General features: G+C 40.6%; 1 protein-coding gene across 1 annotated transcript; it reads right to left on the reverse strand.

Moving 5' to 3' along the window:
• Window positions 1-909: 909 nt before the first annotated feature.
• Window positions 910-10,662, reverse strand: LOC138601234 (protein mono-ADP-ribosyltransferase PARP14-like). The gene is made up of 15 exons (XM_069672814.1): window positions 10,397-10,662; window positions 8,849-8,982; window positions 6,215-8,311; window positions 5,500-5,736; window positions 5,189-5,413; window positions 5,019-5,085; window positions 4,456-4,602; window positions 4,304-4,363; window positions 3,913-4,089; window positions 3,523-3,661; window positions 3,352-3,407; window positions 2,091-2,804; window positions 1,843-1,976; window positions 1,582-1,759; window positions 910-1,239 (listed from the first exon to the last, which is right to left on the reverse strand). Exons 1-15 carry the CDS (start codon window positions 10,569-10,571, stop codon window positions 956-958), a joined length of 4,824 nt encoding a protein of 1,607 aa, XP_069528915.1. The 5' UTR covers window positions 10,572-10,662; the 3' UTR covers window positions 910-955.
• Window positions 10,663-12,993: the final 2,331 nt, after the last annotated feature.

The raw sequence follows: 12,993 nt of genomic DNA on the forward strand, positions 1-12,993 counted from the left end.
AACTTCAAATGTTGCGTTTATTGAAGTTTACAAATTAATTAACAAATCATTTCTTCATTTTTTTGTACTGAAAAACCAACACAAAGACTTGATATATTTGACACAGGTCCTTGTTAAGAATTAATATTAACACGTTATTGTTACATTTTTTGTGTACTTTTTAACGATGGGTTATTAGTCATATATTTACCACCATTTTCCAATTCATAACCCAGAAATCACAATGATTCTATTGTTGGTTACATTAATTACATTGTTACATGGACATTGCTACATTGTTATAAGATGTCAATAAAGGTGTGTCAACTGTAATACAGCATTGACTCTTGTGTAATGTATTTTCTACTGTCAAAAATATGTTGTACTGACACTTTCACATCAACATTCACACTTCCCCTTTTACCCCAGTTTTGTTTTTGCATCATTCAAAGAGCTAACTCATTTTTACGACGTTGGAAATATTTTCACTTTGGATTCCTCTTTAAAGATTTTTTTTTTCTCAAGCCAAAGAAATTCTGTATTTTTTACTTGACACTCACCTAAAGCTGATCTTTAAGCAAAATATTAGCTTAGTGTAACCAGTTTTAATTAATGAATCAGCATGTTGCAGATGGTTTCACCACTGGTTGTTCGATGATAATATGAGCATGGAGGCTTCTCCTATTTTTTTAATGCAAATTCAAAATTTGTGTCAGCATTTATTTTCAATAATATGATTTTTTTCCACACAATGAGTTACCTGAATGAAGAATGCCCAAAACTAAGAGAGGCATTTAAATCTGCACACTGATATCAAAATTCTAAATGTATACAGTACATATGAATATAGACACTTGTGTAAACTGTTGCGTGGCAGTTAAGTATTTTAAAACAAAAGGAATCCTTAACTATAAAAAAAGATGTTCACTATTTTTGGATAACATTAAGACACTACTGTACAGTTAAGGTCACGCCTTTACGCTTTGAAGGTGATGAGGTACTCTGGGTAGGCCTGGTCATCGTGGAAGATCACAAACATGGAGGGCGTCTGCAGGTTGTTCACCACACTGTCAAAGCAGTCGGTGCGGTCTGAGGCTCGGGGAGGGGCGGCTTTCATTGAAGAATTACCAACCGTGTAACGGCCGGTCAGGACAAGAGCAACATACAGCCGCTTCAGGCCTAACGCGTCTACTGGGGAGTATCTGCTGGCCGAATAGTTTGCATCGACTGCGAAGTAAACTCCCTTTCCATATGCAGCAGCTGTGACAAAATTAAAGAAGAAAGAAGGCACGTCAATGATCCAAAAAACAATGTGTAGACTCGTACAATAATAATCCTCTCAAACATCACTTATGGTCAACTAGAAGCACGTGGAGTTCTCTGTCTTTTGCTGTTTTGGGGAAGTTTCTTGTGCAACTTTCAGGCAGTGGTGCGTGGCCCATAGCCAATAACCAGTTCAAGGATCAAACCTACTCTCATGAAGCTTTCACCAGGAGCTGGTTAGCTTAGCTTAGTTTGACTCATCCAGAAACAGTTTTGCTTATGTACTTGTTACTACTTAATGTTACATTAAATCTAACAACATATGACAACATTCCTTACCATGTGCTCCTGCGTAGCCCCTGTCAAATTTGTCCCTTTCAATGCAGTCACATGACTCTGCAGATGTGCCATGGTATAGAGACTTCTCACCAAGCTCTGCTGGACCGTTCTTGGCAAGTATACGCTGCCTACACACAGTATATGCGTGCCACAGGTAGACATTTTGCACACGCTCAATCTGAGAAGGAAAAAAAATTACTTAATCTGTACTAATTCTTAAATGTACAAAAGGAATGGTGGGGTGTGTGTTGGTGTACTCACTTTGCAAATGTTGTACTTGGCTGTTGTGAGGAAACCTTGAGCCACATCCTTGTACTCTTGTGAAGTCGGCTGCAGCTCGATCTTTTTAAAAATTTCCTCTTCCATAGGTTCCCAGTGTGCTGGCAACTCTAACGCTTAAGTAGAAGGGACACATACAAATGTCAGGGTTGTAGCATTTTGAACAAACTCGTTTCAAGACCAGTTGCTAAATATAAAGTAAAAACCAATAATAATAAGATGTGACATACTTGTTTCAGTCTTGCTCCTTTTCACTTTGTAAGTGATGCCTGTCGTCCAATTTGTGGCTTCTCCCGCCCTCAGATTCACTGTTACCATCATGCCGTCTGGTGCCCTCATATCTACTGACACTTGTTTATTCAAGTGAGCCTCCTCCAGCAAGCAGTTGTCATGCAGGCTCAGCTCATGCCAGGTTCCATTTACTTCCTGAATCGACCACTGGACTGTAAGTGCCAACATTGCCTCTTTTTTATCTTGGAGATCTTCCCTCAGTGCTTTTTGGATTGCTCGGTTTAAAAGCTCAGTGACGCTCAGAACATCTTCTTTAAGGCCTTTGAGCACATAGACCTCTCTTCCTGAACCTGACTGATCTTGAGCTTCAGCTCTAGCTCCCTCTCCTGCTCTGTTTTCATCCAACCCTTCAGAACCCTGACGTCTCCGATAATCCAGGCTTATTGCCAAGGCTCTGACTTTTGCCATCACTGCCTCAAGCTCCATGGGATCAAGCCCGGAAAAATCATGCGCATCCACAACTCTCTCTACCAGCTGTTTCTGCAGAAAACCCTCCAAATCTCTTTTGATGGTCCTGATGGTGTCTGGACCACCACAACTAATCACACGTATCACAGCCGGAGGTGGCTGAAAGGAGAAGGTTTTGTCTTGAGCTGCTGAGGTTGTGGAGGTTCTTGAATTCTTGAACTTCTTCAACATCTGTTTGGCTTTGTCTACAAAAAAAGATTGATTGTGGCACCTTATTACACCAATGCTTTGAGCCCAGGTCACCACGAGTCTTCATTTAATATCCACATAATATTGTTTCTCTGACCAATCAAATGCTCAACATAACAATCTTACCATTAACAAATACATATCAATAAGTTTACACCAAATACATTTTGTTTTGCACATTAAAACCAAGAGTTAGTAGTTAGATCTTACACCAAGGATGAAGCCCATGGAGTTACTGGGTCACCATGAGGTTAGCATTTATTAGGTGGACCAGCCAGAAAAGTGCAACAGACATTCTCTAGATGATAGACTCTAATAACTTTTGTAATCCCCCGACATGTAAGCTACTGCCATTTTTAAAGGTCATAATACCTATTTTTGCACACAGGAATACCTGCAAAACTAAGGATATTCCCAACATCTTCTCCTATACTTTGTGTTTGGTGCTTATCATTAAAAATAACAGGCTAAACTAGCATGAACCTTGTTAATATGTCCTGAACATCACTTAAAACCTTGTGAGCCATTATAATAGAAACATACCCTTCAGGTTAAGGTGGCGAGCAGCTGTTTGTCCAAATCGCTTCTCCAGCTCTGATCTGCAAAAACATAATACAGGACAGAAGGTTTAACACACCAAACCTGTCCATGGAGACAATGAAGTCCATGCTATAGCAGCATCTATGCCTTCAGTTGTTCAGATTCATCTCTGACCTGAAAGCCTGAAAGACCGGTTGTTCCAGGATTACAATGCGGATGAGTGAGAGGGAATTTGGATTTGAGTCCGTAATAGCAGAGGTCATGCCATCCAACATGGCTTTACATGCTTTCAAAGAATCCACGCCAGCAGCACCTGAATGCATATGAAGACAGTGGTTGTGACTTTACCTAAAGATGCCATCATCAATATCATAATCATTTAAGATTCTCAACTTTTCTACAACTAACGAACAAACACTGACTTATGACTAGAGATGTTCAGAAATGCAACTATAGATTTATTTACCTGAACAAGGTGTTCTACTTTAATTTGTCATGAGAAGTTATTGATAATATTTACATGTTTATTTATAAAACACACATCAATATGCACACAGTACAAACCAGTATTTATAGCTGGGAAGGCTGCTGAGCAGTAGCCTTTGCTCTCGCAGTACTTCAGTACTTTTCTGCATTTCTTCTGAATTATCTGAGGATCACCCATAAAACTAGCATGGATGATTTCTACACAGCCAAGCGCACCAGGTCCTGTGGTGCAATAGCGGTCGGCTGGAGTGCCCACTGCCAAAAAAACAACAACATAAAATTCAAACGTGACATGAAAAAACATTCATCACGCTGGGTTTTGAAGGTTGCTGAAAATGTGAAAGTTGTAAAAGAGAAAAAGGCTAAATACAAGTTTCCATCAAAATGAATCTATACTTCTATCTCAATTCCTATCCCCAAAACTAAAAAAGTATTTGTACTGTATTGTTCAGTCCACTCTGAAACTTACCTTTAGCTAACTCGGCTTGGACAGTCGCCCCTGCAGCAGTCAGAATTGCTTTGGACACACCTGTTGAGTTTGCAAACATAGAGTTACTGTACAGTCTATTTTAACATCTATCACTCAGTCATTCACACATTTAGAAAATGTATCAACCCTACCAGATTGGTTGCTGGAGAAGTCTGTTGTGTTGACAATGACATCAGTGGTCTCATGAATGATGTTCCCGTGGATCAATCGAAGCTGGACTCCGCCCAGCATGGCTGTGACCTCATCATTAGTTACGGAGACATGGCGGTAAAAGGAAGCTAAAGTCATGGCAACAAAAAAAGTGAAATCATGGTTTAATATTTTCAATCAAATCCAGCATTTTACGTATGCATTGTATCGTATGACAGAATCTCAATCCTCTTATGTACCTGATATCCAGCAGATGGCAGACAATAGTAAGAAAATTTATATTTTTCTTCAGAATTTGTGAAGACCAAAATAAAGTTAAATGGTGACTGCTTTAAGTCTCAGAATAAATACCAATGCTGTTCAGTATCTGCCTGATGTGTCAGTCGCCAATAGTTTGCTAGCAGGTTATTTATAACTTCAAAAATGGTTGCTGTGTTTGTGAGCTAGCATATATCTTCCCCCTTTGTGGCCTTGAAATCAGTATTACAGTCCTAAAGATTGAGGACACAAAGAAATGCGTTGCTGCTAGTTGTTCATCATCTACCTTGGTCTGGGTTAGCATCGTTTGTGAATCCTCTGAGATGCAAATGTTCCTGGGCAGACTGGAAGGCCTGTAGGAACAAAATGAGGGGTGTCATAGCGAACGCAAAACAATGTCAAGCTGTTGGTTAATAACGTCTGTATGTAGTTTGTAGGGTTATGGTAATGTATTACCTTGCTAGACACTTTGTCACTGGGGTGAATGACAGTACGGACCAAGAAAGATGTCCGGCTGGTTCGGTTCTCCTCAAATACTTGGACTTCCTCCAGTAGAACCCTGGATGCCAGGCTGTGAGGAAAACCCAGGACAGCCCCAGTCCCAAGCACTGGAAGCTCGACTGAACTAAAGCCTCTTGTCTCACAGCAAGCCAGGATCTTTCTGATGCTTTGCCTCAGAACCTGTAAGATTCAATGATTATCAACGTTAAGTGTAAACTTGGTTAAACAAGGCCTATAAAGAAATACTTGTTGTATTCCAAATTCACCTGGACCGCAGATCCTTGTTTGTTATTGTCCCAGGGAATGAGGTTTAGAAAGAGCACTCCTTTAGTTTGAAGTGCAGGCAAGTCCTCCACTAAAACTGTGTCACCAGGTAGTGTAGCTCGCCCTGCTGCCACGTTAAACTTTGCAGGCAGCTGAGGTCCGACAATGTTGGACAAAGATTTTCCAACACGGATAGAGACAGGATCATGGCCAGCCATAGGACATACAAGGCAATCCACCTAGATGAATACAACAATGTAATTTTATAGAAGTTTACACTTAAATGATCTTGATTACTATGTTCACATCGAATTAGTTTCTATGGCATCTGCTCGGCTACGACTCTTCCTTCCTTTATTCAGTTCAGCGCCACATCAACGCCAACTCCTACATCAGTCTAAACAAGTTTCAAGTTTACCTGTAAGCCAATGTCGGCCGGAAACTATGACGTTCCCAATGTCTCTAGTCAGAGCACTCTTTCTTAACAATATCACTACCGATAAAAGATTTTACCTAGCCAGTGAGTAGAAGTTAGCAGAGATTCAACTAAAAAAGCAAGCCGACTTGTGGTCCTCTCAAGTGATCATTCTAATGGTTGACTTTAATGGGGCAGCTACTGTTAGCAAGCAACTGCAGGACATAAGCTTCTGAAACATTTTAATTCAGACAACAAAATACACATTAATGCAGGTTTTATATCTCAGCATATTTTCTCACCTGCTGGGTTCCAAGGGTTCCCTGAACGATCTCTACATGGACACCATCTCTAGGAGCTCTCGCAGCAGCTTGTGCAGATGCACTCAACTGGAACCCCTTATCACTTGCAGTGTTTCTTACTGTAATCCCTTGAAGAAGGCTGTCACATGCTGCCTGCATCGCCCTCACCACCTCTTCCCTGTTATCAATCAGGATGACTCTGCTCAGACTTCTGTCTTCCTGACTGCCAAATTTCCTAATAGCAGTTACAATGGCCTCGGAACATACAGCGACAGGAACGCCAAACAAACCTGAACTGATACAAGGCATGGCTATTGACTTCAACTCCATCGTTTCTGCTAAATCCAGAGCTGACTGGGCTGTTTTTTCCAGCAACATCCTTTCTTTGCCACCTGACTTTCCACCTACTGGTCCAACAGCATGCATCAATACCTTGCAGTTCAAGTTCCCACCTGTGGTGACTACAACTTCACCTGTCTGAATTTTTCCAGTTTGCTTTACAAGTAAACTGCTCTCCTTCTGCACTGTAGGGCCACCTGCTTTGCTTAGTGCAGCAGCAACCCCTCCACCATGGTCAAGTTTTTCATTTGCAGCATTCACCAGGGCGTCAGCGTCCTGTTTGGTTATATCACCCCTACACACCAGCACCTGGAGCCCTCCATGAAAGCTGTAGGTGGCAACAGTTGTGCCCCCTTTACACAAACTCTGTCCAGATGCTGTTGAGACTGTTTGAAGCTTTATGAGACACTTCTGAAAATGAGCAACACTTAAAATGTTCTCTCGTCCAGAAGGACTATTGAAATACCTCCCTGCCCCTGGCATGTCAATGGTGACTTTTTCCTGGACAAGGGAGTCAAGAAATGGACCCAGCCTGTTCCTGAACTCAGTCACTTTGGCGGATGGACCTTCAAGCACAACCATGGGCCCGGAGGAAGATGTTAAAGCAATGATGGTAACCCCTGAACAGTCTAACTTGTGCAGCTGGAGTAGTTCTGGTAACTCTTGTGCTAGCTCTGGGAATGGTAGAATGACTTTGCCTTCTATGCTTGACTGGTCCAAAATGAACTGCTTTACAAGTTCACTCAGCTCTTCAACTTCTTTAGTGTGACCCAGTAAGGACATCCTGCTGTCTGAGCCAAACACCACCTGAGCCCTACACTGCCCTTGGTTCATCTCATTTGTCTTGCACTTGAGCTTTTCCCGAAGCTCCGCTGGCACAGCAGTGCAGTTAGGAATATAAACTTTGTCTTCCCTGAACTTTGTGTACAGTTTTTTTTCTGTGTCATCCAGTTTATCAGCAGACAGGGTGAAGATAATGAGCTCTGTGTCTCTTAACTCTATTTCCACTTTGTTACCAACTCCTAAGAAGTCACCTAGCACACCTGGTTCTCCATAAGCCTTCCTCAGGAAGGCCAAAAGGTGAGGGCTCATGTCACAAACTGTCTTTTCGAACACAAATTTCTCCTCATCACAGATCAAATCCCCAGCCTTGAGAATCTCCTCCACAGAACCTTCCAAGACTATCTGACCTACATCCCTCTGTGTGACCTTCAATTCAGGAAAATCTCGTCCCAAGCTGTGCTCAATCTCTTTCCAGAGGAGGCGGAGTTTGGCCTTACCCAATCGATGAGTTCTGGTTTGTTTCTTACTTGACCGAGACCCTCGTTTAATATGTGAGCCTTCTATATCCATCAACCTGGCATTCACCTGAAAACGTTTCCCAACTATAACAGCTATCCCATCCACTGCGTACACCTTCAACTCATCTGTGGTCTGAGGGGAGCTGCAGGACTCAAGCAAAGCTGTGACTTTGTGAGGCTCCACCACATAGGTGTGCGTATAGCCATCAAAGACTTTGTCTACATCAGCTTTCCAATTCGTAACATCATCAACAGCACCAGACAGAGCTAAATTCCTGACCAACACCCTTTCCTCCTCTGGGTAAAGCTTGGCAGAGCAGGAAATAGAGGTGAGCTCTCTCTGTAGTTTTTTATTAGCTTCGGGACATTCCTTTAGATAACGGAGGAGGTAAGTATCAAGCTGTAGTTCAAAGTCTTCAACCCTTGTTTGTAGGCTTGGAGTCAGAGTCGATCCTTGCTGTTGGTGGGACACAAAATATAAATTTCAGTACATGACAACTGTTTAAGTGTTATTGATGTTCAGAGTGTAAGACACACACAGCATGACAATGACTGAGACTTTGAGACAATGATTATTTATGCTATCTAACAGTTTCAGGAGCAAGACCACACCTCAACGCAACTCTTCCTGCTTTAACCCTCTCTCCCTCTTTCTCTCTCTTATTCTGCACTCCTCCTTCCCTCCCTCTCCCTCTGCTGTGTCCTGGTGCTGTGGCGGATTCCTTCCTAAAGCTTCCCCACAATGCAGGTGCAAGTCGCAACGGCCTCCTAGCAAGACAAATCCTTGAACAACACCTTTTTTCATGAATAAATTCTACAAAAGCATCTTGGTGATGGTGTGGTCCTTGCTAGTGAAACTTGCTAGTGGAACAAATTCTCGTAAGGATTTTAATATTAAATTATTTACAGTTTTTCAACTCAAACAGAACATTTTTTAGAGCATGATGTGCAACATTAAATGAGAGCAATATTCTAGAGAATTTTAGACACTAACCTGGGATAAAGAGAAGTCAACTATTGGGCTTTTTGACCTTCTTCCAGATAGTGGGCTGTCACGCACAGTGAGTTTCACAGGACCACCTGCAAACTCCAACAAATGTTCAGGTCTCTGCAGCACACTCTGCTGAGCTAAGACAGAAAAAGTGGATGTTAATTATAAGGATTTTGTTTTTTAGCAACCAGGCTTTATGCACCAGAACCTTATGTAACTGACTAATGTTTTGTCAAAACACATTTATACTTTTACTTTCACCAGTGCATGACATAAAAATAAACAGATAGGTTACCGGGCACCTCCCAGGCACTGAGGAAACTGTATTTTGTTAAGTCATCACTATTTGGAATTTCTGAGTTATTTGGAAAGTCAGAAAGCCTCCTTTAGTCTCTATTGTGAAATAAATACTAAAGTCCAGCTGCAATTTTTGAAAAGTATCTGATAGTTCTGCTACACCTTCCAAATGTCACTTTCAGAAACAAAATGACAATAAAGAGACCCCAAACAACTACAAAGAGATGCAAAATGACCACAAAATGACCCCAAATGACAACAAATATAAACCAAATGAAGACAAAAATAAACAAAAGTACTAAAAAAAGAAGTAAATGCCTACAAAGATATATTAACACTGAAAAAAGAGATGCAAAAAGCAACTAAATGAACCAAAATGACTACAGAATTGCAAAATATGACAAAAAAAGAGTTGCAAACTGATGACAAAGTTAAACAGAAACACTGGATAAAGTAACAAAATAACTACCAAGAGAAACAAATTGACTATAAAGAGAAGCAAAATGAGAAAACAATTGCCCAAAAGGATAACAGAGCTGCAAGACGACTGCAAAGATAAACAAAACGTCTAGAAAGAGATGCAAAATGACAACAAAGAGAAGAATAATTAGTACAAATAGATTTAACAACAAAAAAAACCGTTTTTTTAATTTTGCTGCTTTTGTTATTCATTCTGTATTGTGTGTTCAAGGACGGGGGCATTTTAAATGTCTACACAGCTACTTGTGCAGTCACTGGCCTGAATAGACACACCTCGACTTCTTTCTTTGTTGTTGTCGCCATTTGTTTCATAACATTCCAGAAGTTGCGCTGCTCACATCAGGGTTTCTGTTAGTTCAGCGCAAAGTGATTCAAGATTTGCAAACTTATATATATAACTCATCTTGTATATATATATAAAACTCATCTTAAGAGTGTATATGACAAAAATATTCAAATCTATTATCCGTCTTGTGTTATTTTGCAGCATTCTGAACTATATATGAAAGTGAAACTAAATCACAATGGTTGTTTTTTATATAATTTAAGACCGTGACAGTTGATTTACAAGATGTGAAAAAGTCACATTGACAGTCAGAAAGTTAAATAGCGTCTAAAAGCAGTTAAATCAGTGTTTTGTGTAACTTATAAGCCTTATCCAACAAAATCAACTTGTTTCCTTTCACTTTCACCTTCATGAGCACACTACGATACATTTTTAAAAACCAACGACAAGAACCCAATTCAACATCATAAACCACGTGTCTTTCTTACCATCTCGATCTTTAAAATCGATCCTGTAAACATTATCGTTGATGTTTGTCACCGCGCCGCACTCTCCTCCTCCTGATCTCCGGCGAATTTGGAAGTACTTTTCAATCTTCGTCTTCTGCTCTTCGTTCAAAGTTGAACACTCGAAGAAGACCGGATACTGGTAAGCACCCTCCATATTATCACCATTAGACGGAATAAATCATTTGATATAAACTTTTTCGTCTGACAAGTCGAGGACTAAGCCGTTAATGCACCGGTGGGTTGCACAACTGCGCCAGCTGACGCGTGCTCCGGTAGCCTCCCGGGTACTGATTTAAGACGTCACGTCAGACTTCCTCCTTGCTTGTCGTCTGCTCCGCCTTTTGGAAGAGGACTTCTTCCAGAGCTCTCTAGTTGAGAATATAAACTGTAAAAGTGCAGTTACCTCTTAATTATTGCAGTCAAAATTTTACATAAAAATACACCCTGCAAATAATGTTAAGTTGTAGACACTAATACCTGTTTGTAAAATAAATAATGCACAAACAATGTCTCACCTGTTTTATTATTTTCATCGACATATTTTTGATGACAACACATAAACCAAACAAAAATCAAAACAAAGTCTCCCCTCAAGTTTTATAATGTAAATAATCGGAAAAGTTTTGGATACATCCAGGGCCTTAAGAACACAATACCAGAAGCCAGTTAAATTCTGATTAACTTCATTTAAGTTCTGTATTAAGAATTTATCCGACTCACTACCTTTGGCCTTAGCTTTTTTAATTTGAATGAATGAAACCTTTATTGCCCCTAGGGGAATTTGTCTTGCACCAAGAGCATAAAAAACATAAATGACAAAAGATATCAACAACCTGACATCATTAAATCATTAAACTTAATTAATCTGTGATGCTGTGATGAAACACAGCTGGTGTTAATATTGATAATTCTTAAATCAAATTTATAAAAATCGGCAATTCACCGGTTGGAAATGGCTCAAAACGCCATCTCCGAGTTTAAATCAGCCCTGGACCTTGCACGCCGGTGGTGACGTAGAGTCGACCGTTTGGGATAAAAGTACATCATGAAATTTATTTTTAAAAAGAATCTTAACGCCTGCCAATCAGAGGCGGCCGGTACACCCTCTGTCTTTGAAAGGGAGTCTGTGAAACTGCGCTCATTTTCAAATATATCCTGATTGAGACGCATCATTCACTAGAGTTTACACTATGTTAGCTAACACACTGCACATTAGCCTCCTAGCTAACGTTACCTTACCACTCAGAGACTGCGCCCATTCTCTCTTGCCTTTGCGTTGCCTCGACTCCGAAAGCTCCGGCCTCAGGCGTTAGTGGGGCTGGAGCCAACGGCTCGAACTGATAGGGCTCGGGACAACCGCGGTGCTCCACCACACTGAAGTGCTCTTCAGGGGACTTTGGTGGGGAGAAGTCCTCCACCTCAAAAGAGCCCTCATGTGCCCTATGCCTCTGTGTCGCTCTCCATTTTTCTCTGGCCAAGGGAGGGGACATCACTTAGCTGCCGGACACACCTGAGATTTAACTGACTTCTCTGCTTATATCCCTCAGGTCGTCTTGATAGTTGTAACCTATACTACTCTAACTTTTTGTATCAGTTATCATGCTGTCTCTGTTTAACCCTATAATGTGTATCATTTTGTCAAACTTTTTCTTTTATATTTATATAGCGATCAGACAGACCAACATAACTGCAGTGTTGCAGAATTTGAATCTATCTATCTTGTGTCCTTTTGATTGATGAAGAGCTGCATAAAACACGGATTTGCAATTTTAGATTTATATTTGAGACTTTTATCGAAACAATTTAGATTGTTTTAAGGTTCAAACGCTTTCCTTTAAGTTCTTACTTTAAAATCTTTAACCACCACCGCCACTGCATCTCAATTTAGTTACAAAAGAAATTCTTCTTTAGGGGACAACGGGGTCGGTTGTCCCACAGGTTGGCTGTCACAGCCAAACTAGAGGGCGCTGTTTTTTCAAGTTGAGTTTTTTATATTGGTCAGGATAATTATTTCAGGGTTTTTTTATAATTAAAGTTTTTCGACACTAGATATGACACAATCCATTGCTAGCTTTTATTTTGGTCTTCTTTTCAGTTGTTGGCTAAAGGCATACGGTAGCTAGCATCAAAACTTGGTCAAGAGGTTAGTTGCAATTTATCTCTAATAATCCAAATGTAATGGAAACATTCTTTTCCTATTACTTAAGAGGATCAATCAATTCATTAGAATTGTTTCATTAGATGTTATATTCAGAATTATTTTGTAATAAAAGCTATATTTGTTTTCGCACCTTTTCAGCGCTTTAAGAAATGTACGCACTGTAAATACCTTCATTTTACTTTCAGCCAGAAGGTTCCTAGTAGACTCCCGGGCTGACGTAGGGGGCCTGTGTGGATTTTGCATGTTCTCCGCTTGCATCCGTGGGATCCATTCCAGGTACTCCGGCCTCCTCCCACAGTCCAAAGACACGTTAGCTTCATTGGTGACTCTAAAATTGCCCGTAGGTGTGAGTGTGAGCGTGAAAGGTTGTCTGTCTCTATGTGTCAGCTCTGTGATTGACAGGTGATCAGTCCAG

Source organism: Semicossyphus pulcher, unplaced genomic scaffold (genome assembly GCF_022749685.1).
Source record: "Semicossyphus pulcher isolate SPU_LCO1_2020_fin unplaced genomic scaffold, fSemPul1.0.p SCAF_21, whole genome shotgun sequence".
In the NCBI taxonomy this organism is placed as follows: Eukaryota; Metazoa; Chordata; class Actinopteri; order Labriformes; family Labridae; genus Semicossyphus; species Semicossyphus pulcher.